At 47.4% G+C, this 12,421-nt stretch overlaps 1 protein-coding gene and 1 long non-coding RNA gene across 3 annotated transcripts; one reads left to right on the forward strand and one right to left on the reverse strand.

Annotated features, from left to right (window-relative positions):
• The first annotated feature begins 335 nt into the window (after positions 1-335).
• LOC123130810 (uncharacterized) lies at positions 336-5,431 on the forward strand. 2 transcript variants are annotated; one of them, XR_006464012.1, is made up of 3 exons: positions 336-551; positions 1,337-1,468; positions 1,770-5,431. It is a non-coding gene; the product is annotated as an uncharacterized lncRNA (long non-coding RNA). The 2 variants fall into 2 exon arrangements; XR_006464013.1 differs by having other exon boundaries at positions 1,890-5,431.
• A 4,918-nt stretch (positions 5,432-10,349) lies between these two features.
• LOC123128039 (serine/arginine repetitive matrix protein 1) lies at positions 10,350-12,015 on the reverse strand. Its single transcript, XM_044547940.1, has one exon. It carries the CDS (start codon positions 11,385-11,387, stop codon positions 10,518-10,520), a length of 870 nt encoding a protein of 289 aa, XP_044403875.1. The 5' UTR covers positions 11,388-12,015; the 3' UTR covers positions 10,350-10,517.
• Between the last annotated feature and the right edge of the window lie 406 nt (positions 12,016-12,421).

A 12,421-nucleotide genomic window follows, 5' to 3' on the forward strand; every position in this document is an offset into this window, starting at 1 on the left:
CTTTGCGGCCGGCACCGCGGAGCATGTGCTTCCTCCTGCTCGTCGTTGCTGCCCACAGTGGCGGAGCCACCGCCCAGCGACCCTGGGCAATTGCCCGGGCTCGCTGGTCCATGACAACAGCGATCGACCAAATTAATGAAGGGCTAAATACGTATCATAGCTTGCTTTATCCGGGCAAAAAAAAACTTTTGGGCCTTCGTTTCTCACAGGTGCGCGCTGTTCACGGCCCAACAGCAGCCCGAGCTGCCCAGGCCGAAACAATTGCTGCATCACGAGTTCGATCGATTTCTCTAGAAAAAACGAGTTCGATCGATCGCACGAACTCCCAGACTCCCTGTCTATTTCGTTTCTCCCAGGCGGCAAGTGTAGGGACTGGCGGCTGGCCTAACAGAGGCTAACCCTAGAGGCCTAGACCACATGCCCTAGACGGCGAGGCGCACGGCTGGCGACGAGCGGACGCCATCACACCAGGCGCTCAGCCGGCCAGGCAGTCTACTTGAGTACACGGCCCTCAACACCTCCTTCCTCTCATTCGGCTTGGGCCGCCTCCGGTAAGAAACTAAGAATCCTCCACCGAAATTACGGCTAGCCGGCTAGGGATCTCTCTTCTCTGAATAGTGGGTCTGGGCTAGGGAATGAATTATTCTTTCAGAATTAATTGGAAGGCAACTCACATCACTGACCATGTGTCCCCCCATCTTGGAGAAGGGAAGAGAAAACAGATTACTTTGTGCTGATTACTGGCCGGGGCATGTCCTCAGAAAGTTTTTGATCCTCATATGGTTTTTCTCATTTATAAGTATTTATTTTCAGGTCGATTAATCTATATGAGAACTAGCATATTCATCCTGCAGCACATGCTATTCATGCAATACTTTTTTACCTTCTCCTTGCTTCATACTCATAGAATGCATTTTTTACTTGATGTGCAGTTTGTGGTCTTTCTGCTGTAAAGAGAAAGAATTATTTCACTAATTTCGTTTGGTTAACCGCAAACTAAATATTGCCGGTGTCAACGACATCTGGTGGGAGAGCTTTTTCAACAATGAAGAATATTAAAAATAAACTACTTAGCAAGATCAATAATGAATGGTTCAATGTCTTGATGATATGTTACACCGAGCGGGAGTCATTCAAGCCAGTTGATGATAAGGTTATTATATGAACATTTACTGCAATGAAGTCTCGGAAAGGGCATTTGTCTCATGATTTTCTTTAGCATATTGTCGATATATTCCATCTTACCATCTATTTTCTTGCAAGCTTTCTATTTTGAATATATTCACATCTCACAACTAAATTTATTTTAATTACAAATTCATTTTTTATCTTGTAGTGTCTTCTAGGACTTTGCCAACATGACGAGTTTGCCTCTATGCAAAGCTGGTTATATGTCTTGCTTTTGACAATAATGAACAAGTGAGAGATGCTTTCAACCGTGATGGAAGTAATTGCACAATGACATCTGGTATGAATAGCTTTACTTTTGTTGGTGACATGGCGAGTTTGCCTCTATGCAAGGCTTGCTATATTTCCTCTATTGTCAAGTCTCAACTTTATTTAGTCTTTGAAATGGATATTTGATATATTATCCATTACTTCACTTTAAAGTTACATTTTGTGCAACTATTATATTTATGCTTTCCCTTCATTATTAATGTGGATTTATGGTTCGGAAGTTTGGTGCTATATTATATGTTGCATATCCGGATACCTGATTTTTTATTTTTAGATTATACACTTTAAGTCCTGAAAACAATTTCTTTCAGAAATGTAGAGAAAGACTGCGTGCAAAAGACCCAAAGTAATAAGACTTTTTCTCGGACCCTGCGCAAGCGGGAGCTACATGCATCGGGCTGCCCTTTTACACTTAGGCTTAACTTGCCCAGGCTTCACAAAACTTCTGGCTCCGCCAGCTGCCCACCATCGTCAGCTCCTCCGTTTGCCCGAACAACAGCAACTACGAGGCCGGCGCCTCCGCCCGCCCCTATAACAGCAGCTGCGCGGCCGACGCCTCCATTTGCCCCCCAACAACAGCAGGTGCGTCGATGGCGTCTCCAAGGAACCCGCCTCCTTATGCAACTCCCTGGGCGCCGAGGTAGAGGCAATCATGCAAGGATCTCCTGCTCCAACCTCCTGCTCAGACATCACGGAGTGGAAGGCTTAACATAATTGATTATCTGATGGGGATGAAGCTAAATCTTCTGCTGGAAATGACTTCCCTGCTCTGAGGTGTGCTTTCTTCCTTTTCGTTTTCATTTTCTGCTTTCAGATGGTACTGTTCAGTTGGCAAAATTTGCTTCTGAACTTGCTAGGTTGGCAATTACTGAAACAGACTGCAATCGACAGATGGAGACTGCGAAATCATGGTTATTTGCTAGTAGAACACATTAGACTTACAAAAATATCACTTAGAATTCAGAAATGAGAAGGGCCATGAGTATGACTGATATGAGAGGTATTGTTTTGTACTTTGAAGAGAAAGAACATATATAAGTTTGAGCAGTGAGTCACTGCCAGGTGGGAGTTTAGTTCCAAGGGTAATTACGGCTCTTCGTCTTGTTTATGTAATTATCATAAATTTCAGAATAGTATTGCATTTTAATTGGTCCAATGTGCTCCAGCAAATGACCCAAACGTTGTGGTATCTGTAGAAGTGCATGCTCTAGCCAATGCAACCAAAAGACCGATCTGATGGAAGAGACTAGGCAGCACATTATACGTCAACACTCCCCCTCACGTGTGGCTCCCTCAGGCCTAAACATGGACCGAAAGTGGGCTGCAATTTAATTGCACCAGCCGGGTCTTGAACTCGAGACCTCTTGGCTTTGATACCATGTAGAAGTGCATGCTCTAGCCAATGCAACCAAAAGACCGATCTAATGGAAGAGACTAGGCAGCACATTATACGTCAACAGTATCTTTCAATGGATTGTTGATTTTGTGATGTGCTCGGGAAATGCCAACCAAGTGTAGAATCAGAGCCAGTTTTGCTTTTCTTTTATCTGATCACTTTCTAGAACTTCTATACATTTTATTGTTGTGTCTCACCGTTGTAATCTGGTTCCCCTGTAATGCACTGTTTGTGATCTTATATGTAAACTAGAGCACATAATGTTGAATAAATTTAGTTTCTGCAACTCCCATTGCACCAGCCTAGAGATTCTTGCTTGCATATTATGGGGTAAAATAATACTCCCTCCGTTCCACAATGTAGCGCATATAGATTTTTCTAGAAGTCAAACTTTATAAACTTTGATCAAGTTTGTAGAGAAAATCATATACATCTAGAATACCAAATACGTGTGCTTAGATACATCACAACACATACTTTCATATTATATACATTTGGTATTGTAGATATAAATAGTTTTCTCTATAAACTTGGTCAAAGTTTATAAAGTTTGACTTTGTAGAAAATCTATATGCGCTACATTATGGAACGGAGGGAGTATCAAATAAAAGAATCACATTGTGCAATGGTTTTTGAATCTTTTCTGTGTAGCAGCCTAATTTTCTTCATGACTTTTTGTCAACTTTTTCATTCCCTGGACATGGCATTAATGTTCATGTAGTCCTTTGAGAAAAATGGTAAAATAAGAATGAAGAGTGTTATTCTGTTTTATCTCCAGATAATCTGTTTAGCCTCTTTAATGTAATCAGCCAGTGGATCTTTTCTTTCGTTGTATCTCCAGTGGGCATCTTTCAACAACACATCTGTGTTAGTTTAGTTTATATTCTTTCTTATTTTTCTATTGCAACCTGATGTTATTTTTCAAGGATGGATTGAACTGAATACTGCTAATATTTTTTCAGTATGTCAGAGTTTCTGAATGCTCGCTGTATCATGGATGTACTAGCAGAGATGCTGAGTGCTTTAGACCTTGAAAACAGAGTGGTACAAAATTCCATCAGCCTGATTTTAATTCAACCTGCACAAAATTATGGACCTCTTATCTCTAAAAAATTGCAACCAACAGTTGAACATGATATCCTGATTTGACATTTTATGATTTATGAAAGATAATTCATGTTCTCTTTTGGAAATATGTCCTGAGCGGTTTTAACTTCAGATATAACCTTGTTTTGATCGCATAAACTGATTGTACTTCAAAATATGCTTTTGTACTACCACACAACAAATTTTCCCTCAGCCTGTAGCTCTTTAATATGCATAGAACTATGTTATCGGGTATCTTCTCTAGTTTGTAGTAGTGCAGAGTGTAAACTAATCTTTCTTCTCTTAAAATTATGTTCATATTCTATATATATGCACAGGTCTCAATACATTTCGATTTTTGTTATGATCTTATTTAATCCAATGATTGATGTATGTTTTCAAGAGTTTTGCCATGCATCCTCTGTGGTTGTGATCACTTCATTAACACACTGAATTTACTAATGATAAATGCAGTAGAGAAATGAAAATTTGAGCTCAGAATGTTGCGCACATATCATTATCAGGTTTCAGCATCTCTATTGTTGTTTTTAGGCTAATTATCTTTGAACCGCATGTTTCCTTTGAAATATTTACAAGTTCATCACTCTTTATTATCTGTAGAATTAGAGGCGCCTTCTTAGTTTTCTGCTTCTTCCCACAAATTAAGTAATTCCTTTTCATATTTATTGATACAATCGAGTGGTGGCCTGGTATCTTTTTTTTTCATGTAATTTCTGAAGTTGAAGGTGACACTGATGGGTCATGCAAGTTGAAGGTGACATTGACTGAAAGAATCTTCAGTGTGTTGCCCCATTTTTGTTATAATATACGACCTTAGATTTCTTGATTTAGAAAAAAATATATTCATGTTCCTAGTTGCCTTCTCATACGGCGTGTTTGTCATCCTCATTGGCAAACTGATCATAATCTCATTCCGCCGGTGTCAATTAATATATGTTTGCATTGTCGCTACCTTACTCTTGCCGGAGAGGTGTACCTGTGTCTGAACTTTGCTGTGCTGATGATTTTTTATGACATGGATGTGCTGAATAATATGTGTCATTCCCATGCCTGTTTAGATGATCGCAGATTCCTCTCTTAAATTGGCTCTGACTCGGCAAGAAGATTTTGGTGGCAGCTTACCGATTTTACCGACAAACGGCTTACTTCAGAGCTTTATGCAGAAGGACTCATGTGGCTATCAGAAGAAAATTTGTCCATTTTCGAACTTCATGAGTTATTTCTCTGGCCATATTTTAGTTCCCGGCTGTTCCATCGTTGAACATATGAAGCCTCGGCTGGTCGATTCTTACGAAAGTTTGCGGACTTGTGTTCAGAGTTTTAGATGTTCGTTTTCATAGCCTGCAGCTTCAGACAGGTATTCATTCAACCCCACATGACAGATATACCGAATTGAAACACTCTCATTGTGCTGCTATGGAGGTTGGTCATTTGTTCTTTTTTTTAGGCTCTATTTCCCGCCCAGACTCTGAAATGTCTATGTTCACAGGTATCCTGCTATACCTGGAAACTCTAGGATCAGCGAAAACTGTGCTACAATCATCCTTAAACTTCCCACCAAAGTGGCAAAATAGTTGAACTCGTTAGTGTTTTTTCTTTGAGATGGAAATTGGTGCATTTTATTATTCAGAAATTTTGGCACCCTCCTAGAGCACCAAGCCAAGGGTGGCAAACCTGATCATGCGCAGCCCGGCCCGAAAACCAGGCTGGGTTGGGCTCCATTTCGCAGTCTGAAAGTGTTTTCGAGCCGGGCCCAGACTTTAGTTTTGCGGCACTTCGGACGGGCTTACCTGTGCGCGTTCTGAAAACAACATTTGAGCTGGGCGTTCGGGCTTGTTTTTAGTCCAGGCATGGGGCTTGCGGAAAGGGGCATCTTCCGGCTTCAGTGCAGGCTCAGGCTTGTAGTTCGAGGTTCGGGCTTTTTAAAACCCAACTCAAAACCCGGCCTGACATATGACCAGGTTTACGCGGGGTACATGTAGCCATGTTTTACAAACTTTATTTCTACGACCTTCCTTAGCTAAAATATGTGCTGTGAGGGTAGAACATCGAGTGTGTGGTTACCGAAGTGAAGGTCCCAAGCAGGGTTGTAGAAGGCCATGTCGAGTTTGAGAGTTGGGTTTTCACACTCATTGCTCAATGTAAACTTCCTATTCAACCTTCTATTCTGAAGGTGGATTCCCTTCATAGAGCGAATAGAAAGAGAGAGTGCTCCCTGAGAGATCCATTATCCGAAGATTTAGGTTAAGGTTGTTCTTATCAGCCTCTTGGCAAAAGAGGTTGAAGTCACCCATAACCAGCCATATATTGTCACTTGTTAACCTATTATTATACCTTTTCTCTAGTCCCATGAAATTCTCAAACTCAAAGATGGACACACACGTTGTGTAAAATTTTGCGGAATGGTGTCAATAAATTTGAGATAACAATAACTATATCAGGAAATTGCTTAATTTGGTGAACTTATTTTATAGTTTGTGCAAAAGGTAGATGCAGGAATATTAGCAACTTGTTTGATTAAGTAGATCATAATCTAACTTATGAAATGCATCCATACTAAAGTGAGCAATCCCAATCTTTGAACTTGCCGACATGGTTTTGCTATGCCAAGGCTAACACGATATGTTCCAATTTAGGTGTTAGGGTTTGATATTTTGGGATAAATTCATAGTTGAGGATTTATTTTGTAGTTTTAAGGAGAAATCGCTTGGTTCAATAAATATAGTGGGGGCTTAAAGAAGACTCGGTTTCCACTTGATGTTTCATTATTTCCCTGGTTTTCTTTGAGTTGGCACTGATGATTTCAAAGGGTTAGGAAGCATGCAGCGGTTTGAAATGTCACTATCCATTTCTGCAAGTGAGAAGGGTCTCCTTTTTTTCTGAAGAGATGGTCATATTTTTTTTTCCTTTTTTTCTGAGAGGAGATGCTCACATACACTGACCACAATCAAGGATGGGTCGCTTCCACCATAAGAAATCTCACCATCGGTTCGCGTTAGAGCGGTCTTCTTTGCACATTTTGCGAGAGCCATTACAGGTTATCTTAAAACGTGCGGTTATGTGAAAACAAACCGTGGTTTCTTTCTTGATGTCTTCTCAAAGTCAATTCAACCGTGGGATATGACTACCATAATCATCACAATGTACTATTATAGTGGCCTACTACTGTACACTCCTTGCGTTATGCGTACATGTTTGACGGATGCTCGTTAGGAGCGGCAGGCCGGGGATCAACCTGAAAGCCAAACGAAAAGGCAGACGCTTGTGTGTTGTATCCTCTCATTACAGGATTCAGCTAGTTGACGTACGTAAACCAGGCCCTCATTTTACCCCAAGACCTTTTCGTTTTCAGCTCCGAGGTGGAGGGGGTACGTGCATGTGCATGGCTGCCCTCAAGGCCTCACCCCACCCCACCCCACTGAACACACACCAGCACCCAATCAACCCGCTAGATCACCCCCACAACACGCCAGCCCCTAATCAACCGGTCGCCAGCCAGTCATCATGCGCACTTGGCACACGAGAGAGCTTGTTGCAACAGCGCACCAACTCCATCGCCACTTCATCCATCCATGCTTTGACGCCAAGATAAAACGATGGAACAAAGACGGAGTAACACCAACTGAGACGGCCGGTAAGACCCAGAGCAGCAGCCAGCAGATGTGCGTGCCCCGCCCGACAGCAAGCGATCCGTCGTCGACCTTCCGTTACCACCGCGCGCCCGAGATGGAAAGGCTGGCTGGAAAGCGAAGGGGATGATTACGCCGCGCACCACGGCTGTGGCCGTCGCACTCGCCGCCCGCGACGCAACGACAGCACGGCCCGCCGGTCAACCACGCGCACTAGCGCCCATCGAGCCGGTCCAATAAGCCTCGCCCTCGCCATCATCGCGCGCCCAGCCCACCCATCGGTCGTCGCCGATCTCACATCCGTCGCGGTTGAGGTGCTGAGCAGTGAGCGAGCGTCCCCGCGGCGAAAACTACCGGCACTAGCTAGGCTAGGCTAGGCGGCTTGCCTCCGAAGCGAGCGAGCGAACATGCGATCGGCGACCTCCTGGGCCAGCGCCCACAGTGCACGCCATGAATGGCTTCCGTTGCCGCGTCGCTCGTCGGTCTGCGCGCGCGGCGTCTCTTCGGGGTCGGGGTCGGGTCAGGTCGGGTCGGGTGCCCACATCATGCGGTACTTTGCAAACTCAAGTGCGACGGACGGACAAGAGCAACGCGGAGATTCTCCTGGTCAGCTCAACAAACGGTCATTGTATGGATCGTTTATTTATCAGAAATACTAACCCCCACGCATCTCGCCCACGCGCATGCATGGATCAACGTCGGTTTGAGTTTGCACAAATCTTGTCATGTTTTGCTAGATTTTTTATGCCACGTAGGATTGGGTTGGTGTGTGGGCATTCATCCGGTCACCCACGCGTCCGTTTTCACATGCGGGATGTTGGTGTGTGGCGTTTAGCAGTTTGCCCACACGTCAGTTTTCAACGCACGCAGAGAGGCTGGTGTGTGGGCATTTATTAATTCGCCCACATGCCCGTCTCCTCTCCCACACGTCGGTTTTTCAACGCACGTAGATGGGCTGGTGTGTGGGCGTTTATCAGTTCGCCCACACGTCTGTATCCTCTCCCACCCCCAAAACTATCGATTGGCATATGTTTTGCAGGGTGCATCGCAACTACCCTAATATACTTGTAAGCAGATGACAACTCTTTTTTTACCCCAACATGTTATTTTGCCATGTCAACACACCAGCTGTTGACGTGTTGAGACAAGTTCGTGTAAAGAGAAACGGGCTGCTGGCGCTGGTTTGGGCAAAAAGAATCAGACTCCTCGCCGCCGTGCCTTTTACTACTACTATTTCAATCCGCGAATAATATTTTGGCCGGAATAATCCGTGTCCAATCAGACAAGTCCTTGAGGGAGACAATGTCCGTGCTGACCTTTCTATTTTAATCCGTCCCCACTTGGCGGAGCAGGTTGACTTTTCAACTGCCCAGTGGCAGGCACCACCCCCCTCCCTCCCCTCTGTCCGCGGCACAAATCCCAGCGTCGTTGGGTGATTAGGACGCCATCATTAGCACTGATCCAGTCCTAGATTTTGGCGTCTCGTAGTCGTATAGCATACAAAAACGTGGAACAGGCAGCCGACGACGAATCGGAACTCTCCAGGCAGCTACTATTCCACGCTCATGCATGCACGGTGGAGTAGTAGTATTTGTAGTAGGAAGAGTAGCAGCTCGCCATTTTTCAGACAGAGAGAGATAACAAATTATAGTACAAAGCAAGCGGAAAGTCCAACCCGTCGATTAGTTAAATTGCCGGCAGGTCATCTGCAGCACCGAGTGAGCGAGGAGTATCTTATACTCCTATTTGCAGAAGACGTATCGTGTACCATGTTGTGGCACCAGCAGCAGTAGCTGTCGATCTGCCAAGTGTGAACCGCCACGCTGCTTTTAAACAACAATGTTAGCTGCGCCCACTTTCGACACGCTGATGGCTCCTCGAGCAAGTTAACAAAGAGGTGGCATACTGGCATGTATGTAAACACAAAAAGATTCACTACTTGTTAATGCAACAAGTGCGCAAAAACAAAAGTAAGCTCACACATCCTAATCGGCCAGTGATGAGGCGACGCGCCCACATCGAATGCAATACTGTGTCATGATCGTCCCACAGTAAGTCACTTGCAAACCACGACACATCACGCGAGAGAGCATATGGAGGATCTCCCGCAAATTGCCGCCAACTTTCGTGTAACTCAAGCGAAATGCACCGCTCCAAGTAATTTTTTCCTTGGCCCTTTTTGTTGCTCGTCTCGTCTGGTCCGGTCGGTGTGCAAAAGTTATAACTCGGGTCAGAGCAAGCAGAAAGAGGTTGGGGGATCATTGATTGACCAGCAGTCATGGTTCGGTGCACCAGCAAACGAAAAAGGAGTAATGCTGGGGAGCAGCCATCGGCCATATGAATGCGCTGCCTGCCTCCAGCCCATGTGAAAGCTCTGACCAAACGGAATTCAATTCAATTCATGCGTCTCTCACGGAGCAGTATTTCGTTCGGACAGCACAATGCGACCGCGAACCTTCTTTTTAATCGGCACACAGGCGCAGATCTCTCTCGCTCATAACTCGGGCATTCAATTCCGTATATGCATTCCCCGCACCTACTGCCATTACGCGCCACTAAAGTCTATTCTCTGTTTAATCCCCGGACATCAAAGCGGCAACGGATTGAATTCTTGCAAATCAAATCGGATCACGACCAGACGGCTGCGTAGCTGTGTAGACAATGAAGTGATCGGGCAGCTGAGCTCGTTGCAGTCTCGCAAATTGTTCGGCTCGCAAGCAACCAAGCAAGCAAGCAGAGTAAAAATCTAGGAGTAGTTGTAGTATATGTCAACGGAATGTTCTCCGAGTATGAAATCTCGCGGACTCTTCTTCACAAATGGACATGATGTAAAAATCCACAGAAAGCTACTAGTAAGAGTGGTGATTGGGGTTTGGTGATGAAGGAAAACTAGAGAAGAATCAAGGAGAAGAAGGAAAAGGAAGGGATCACCGGAAGCGAGCGCCGTCGGCGAGCTTCCGTGAGCGGCAGCGTCCGACGGAGGCGGCGCTGTGGAGCGGCGACGGCCGCAGCTCGGAGGAGAAGGTGCCCGAGTCCGGCGGCTGCGCGGCGCGGTGGCGGCGTCCGGGGCTGGGCCGCACCAGCGGGCTGAGGCACACGGCGAATCCCGACGGCATGCTGCTGGTCTGGCGGCGCCGGCATGGGGTCCTCCGCATCGGGGAAGGGGACGGCCGCCACGGGGGGTCGGCGGGCGAGCTGCTCTCCTCGCCGCTGCCCTGACTGCACCGCTCCGGCGACAGCCCCCGGTTGCTGACCACGCGGCAGGAGCGCCTGGGCGGCGGCGACGCGGGCAGCACGGCGTCGGCCGGCACCTGCTTCCTGCGACGGCGCGGGATGATCCCGGCCAGCCAGGAACGGCTCTTCTTGCGCTCCTTGGCTTTGTCCTTGTCCTCCGGTCCGTGGCGGCGGTGGTGGTGGCTGCCGAAGAGCGTGGCGAGCACGGAGAATTTCCCGGCGCGCGGCTTGTGGTACCCGATGTCGCCTTCCTCGAGCGGGGCACTGCCGCCGTAGGCGGGGCCGACCTGCGGCGTCCGGAAGAAGAGCAGGCTCGGGTGGTGCCTGAGCGCGCCGCCCGAGGAGTCGGACTTCCTGCGGGACACGTACGGCGACACGGACCTCGGGAACGCCGGGGCCGGCGCCGCCTCCGCGGGCGGAGGGGGAGCGGTGGCGGGAGGAGTGGACGGCGTCGACGACGCGTCGTTCTGCGCGGCGGCGAGCACGAGCAGGCGGTCCCGCAGGCACGTGGCGCAGATGCCGCCGCCGGCCTGGAACGGGTGCCTCTTGCACCTCATGCCCATCTCATCTCATCTCATCCCCGTCGCCGCCAGCGATGACGAGGAAGCCCGCGGCGGCCGCTAAATTCTCGCGGCCGACGCCGACGCGCGCACCCGCCGTCCTCCTTTGCTTTCCCTTTTGGTTTGTTTAAGCTCGGGCGGGCTTCTTGGAAATGGGAAGTAGGTTTGCGGAGGCGGTGCAGGTGTCCGGGCGGGAAGATGGGATCTTTCCTTTCCTCCGTCAGGGGAGGGACGCCGCGGCCGCCGCGGGCTTAAATAAGGTTCGGAGACGAAGAGAAGAGGAGAAGAAGATGGAGTCGTGGACGGAGGGAGGCGATCGACAATGATACCTGCAGGAAGTGGGCAGTGCAATTGACCGCGTCTGGGACGATTCGATTGGTTTGCGTTTCAGTTATAGGTTACACAAGTGGATTTGCCGTTGGACCCGGCTTGGGTTGGGTTGGGTTGGGTTGCGTTCCCGGTTTCGTCGGACGGTGGCGTCGGCTGAAGAAGGTGAACACCGTGCGCGGTGGGAACAATGAATGTGCCGAGTAAAGTTGTATTTTGGATTTGGCATGTCTATAGCCCCCCAATAGTTATGATAAGGGGGACAATAAAAACAGCACTGCTATACAGACGACAGTGCGTAGACAATTTATGAACGACAACCCATTAAAACCGTCCATGCAAAGCAAAAGTTATTTGCAAACCGCTGGATGGACCAATGGCTCCCCGTATCAATTTCTTATTATCCGCTTTTTGCAAAATCGGGGGCCATTTTTCCTTTCAGGGAGAAAAATGTCCGTCCGTCTAGTCGTACATTGACGCAAACTGCCACGATCGAAAGTATTATCGACTCTCCTCAAAACTGAGCTCTGTCTCCCTATCTTTGGGGAGGGGAATGCGTCGCGTTTCCTCCCTCTATACGCGCATTGACGCCAACTGCCACGACCGAAGCATTATCCGCTCTCCTAAAACGGAGCTCTTTCTACCGTATCTCCCGCATGAGAGAGAGGCGTCCTGATTCATCCCTCGATCCGTGCATCGATGCTAACTGT

Source organism: Triticum aestivum, chromosome 6A (assembly GCF_018294505.1).
Source record: "Triticum aestivum cultivar Chinese Spring chromosome 6A, IWGSC CS RefSeq v2.1, whole genome shotgun sequence".
NCBI classification, from domain to species: Eukaryota; Viridiplantae; Streptophyta; class Magnoliopsida; order Poales; family Poaceae; genus Triticum; species Triticum aestivum.

Bases quoted from the DNA above. Each gene is read 5' to 3' on its own strand.
- LOC123128039 (XM_044547940.1), bottom strand. From the start codon at position 11,387: ATGGGCATGAGGTGCAAGAGGCACCCGTTCCAGGCCGGCGGCGGCATC.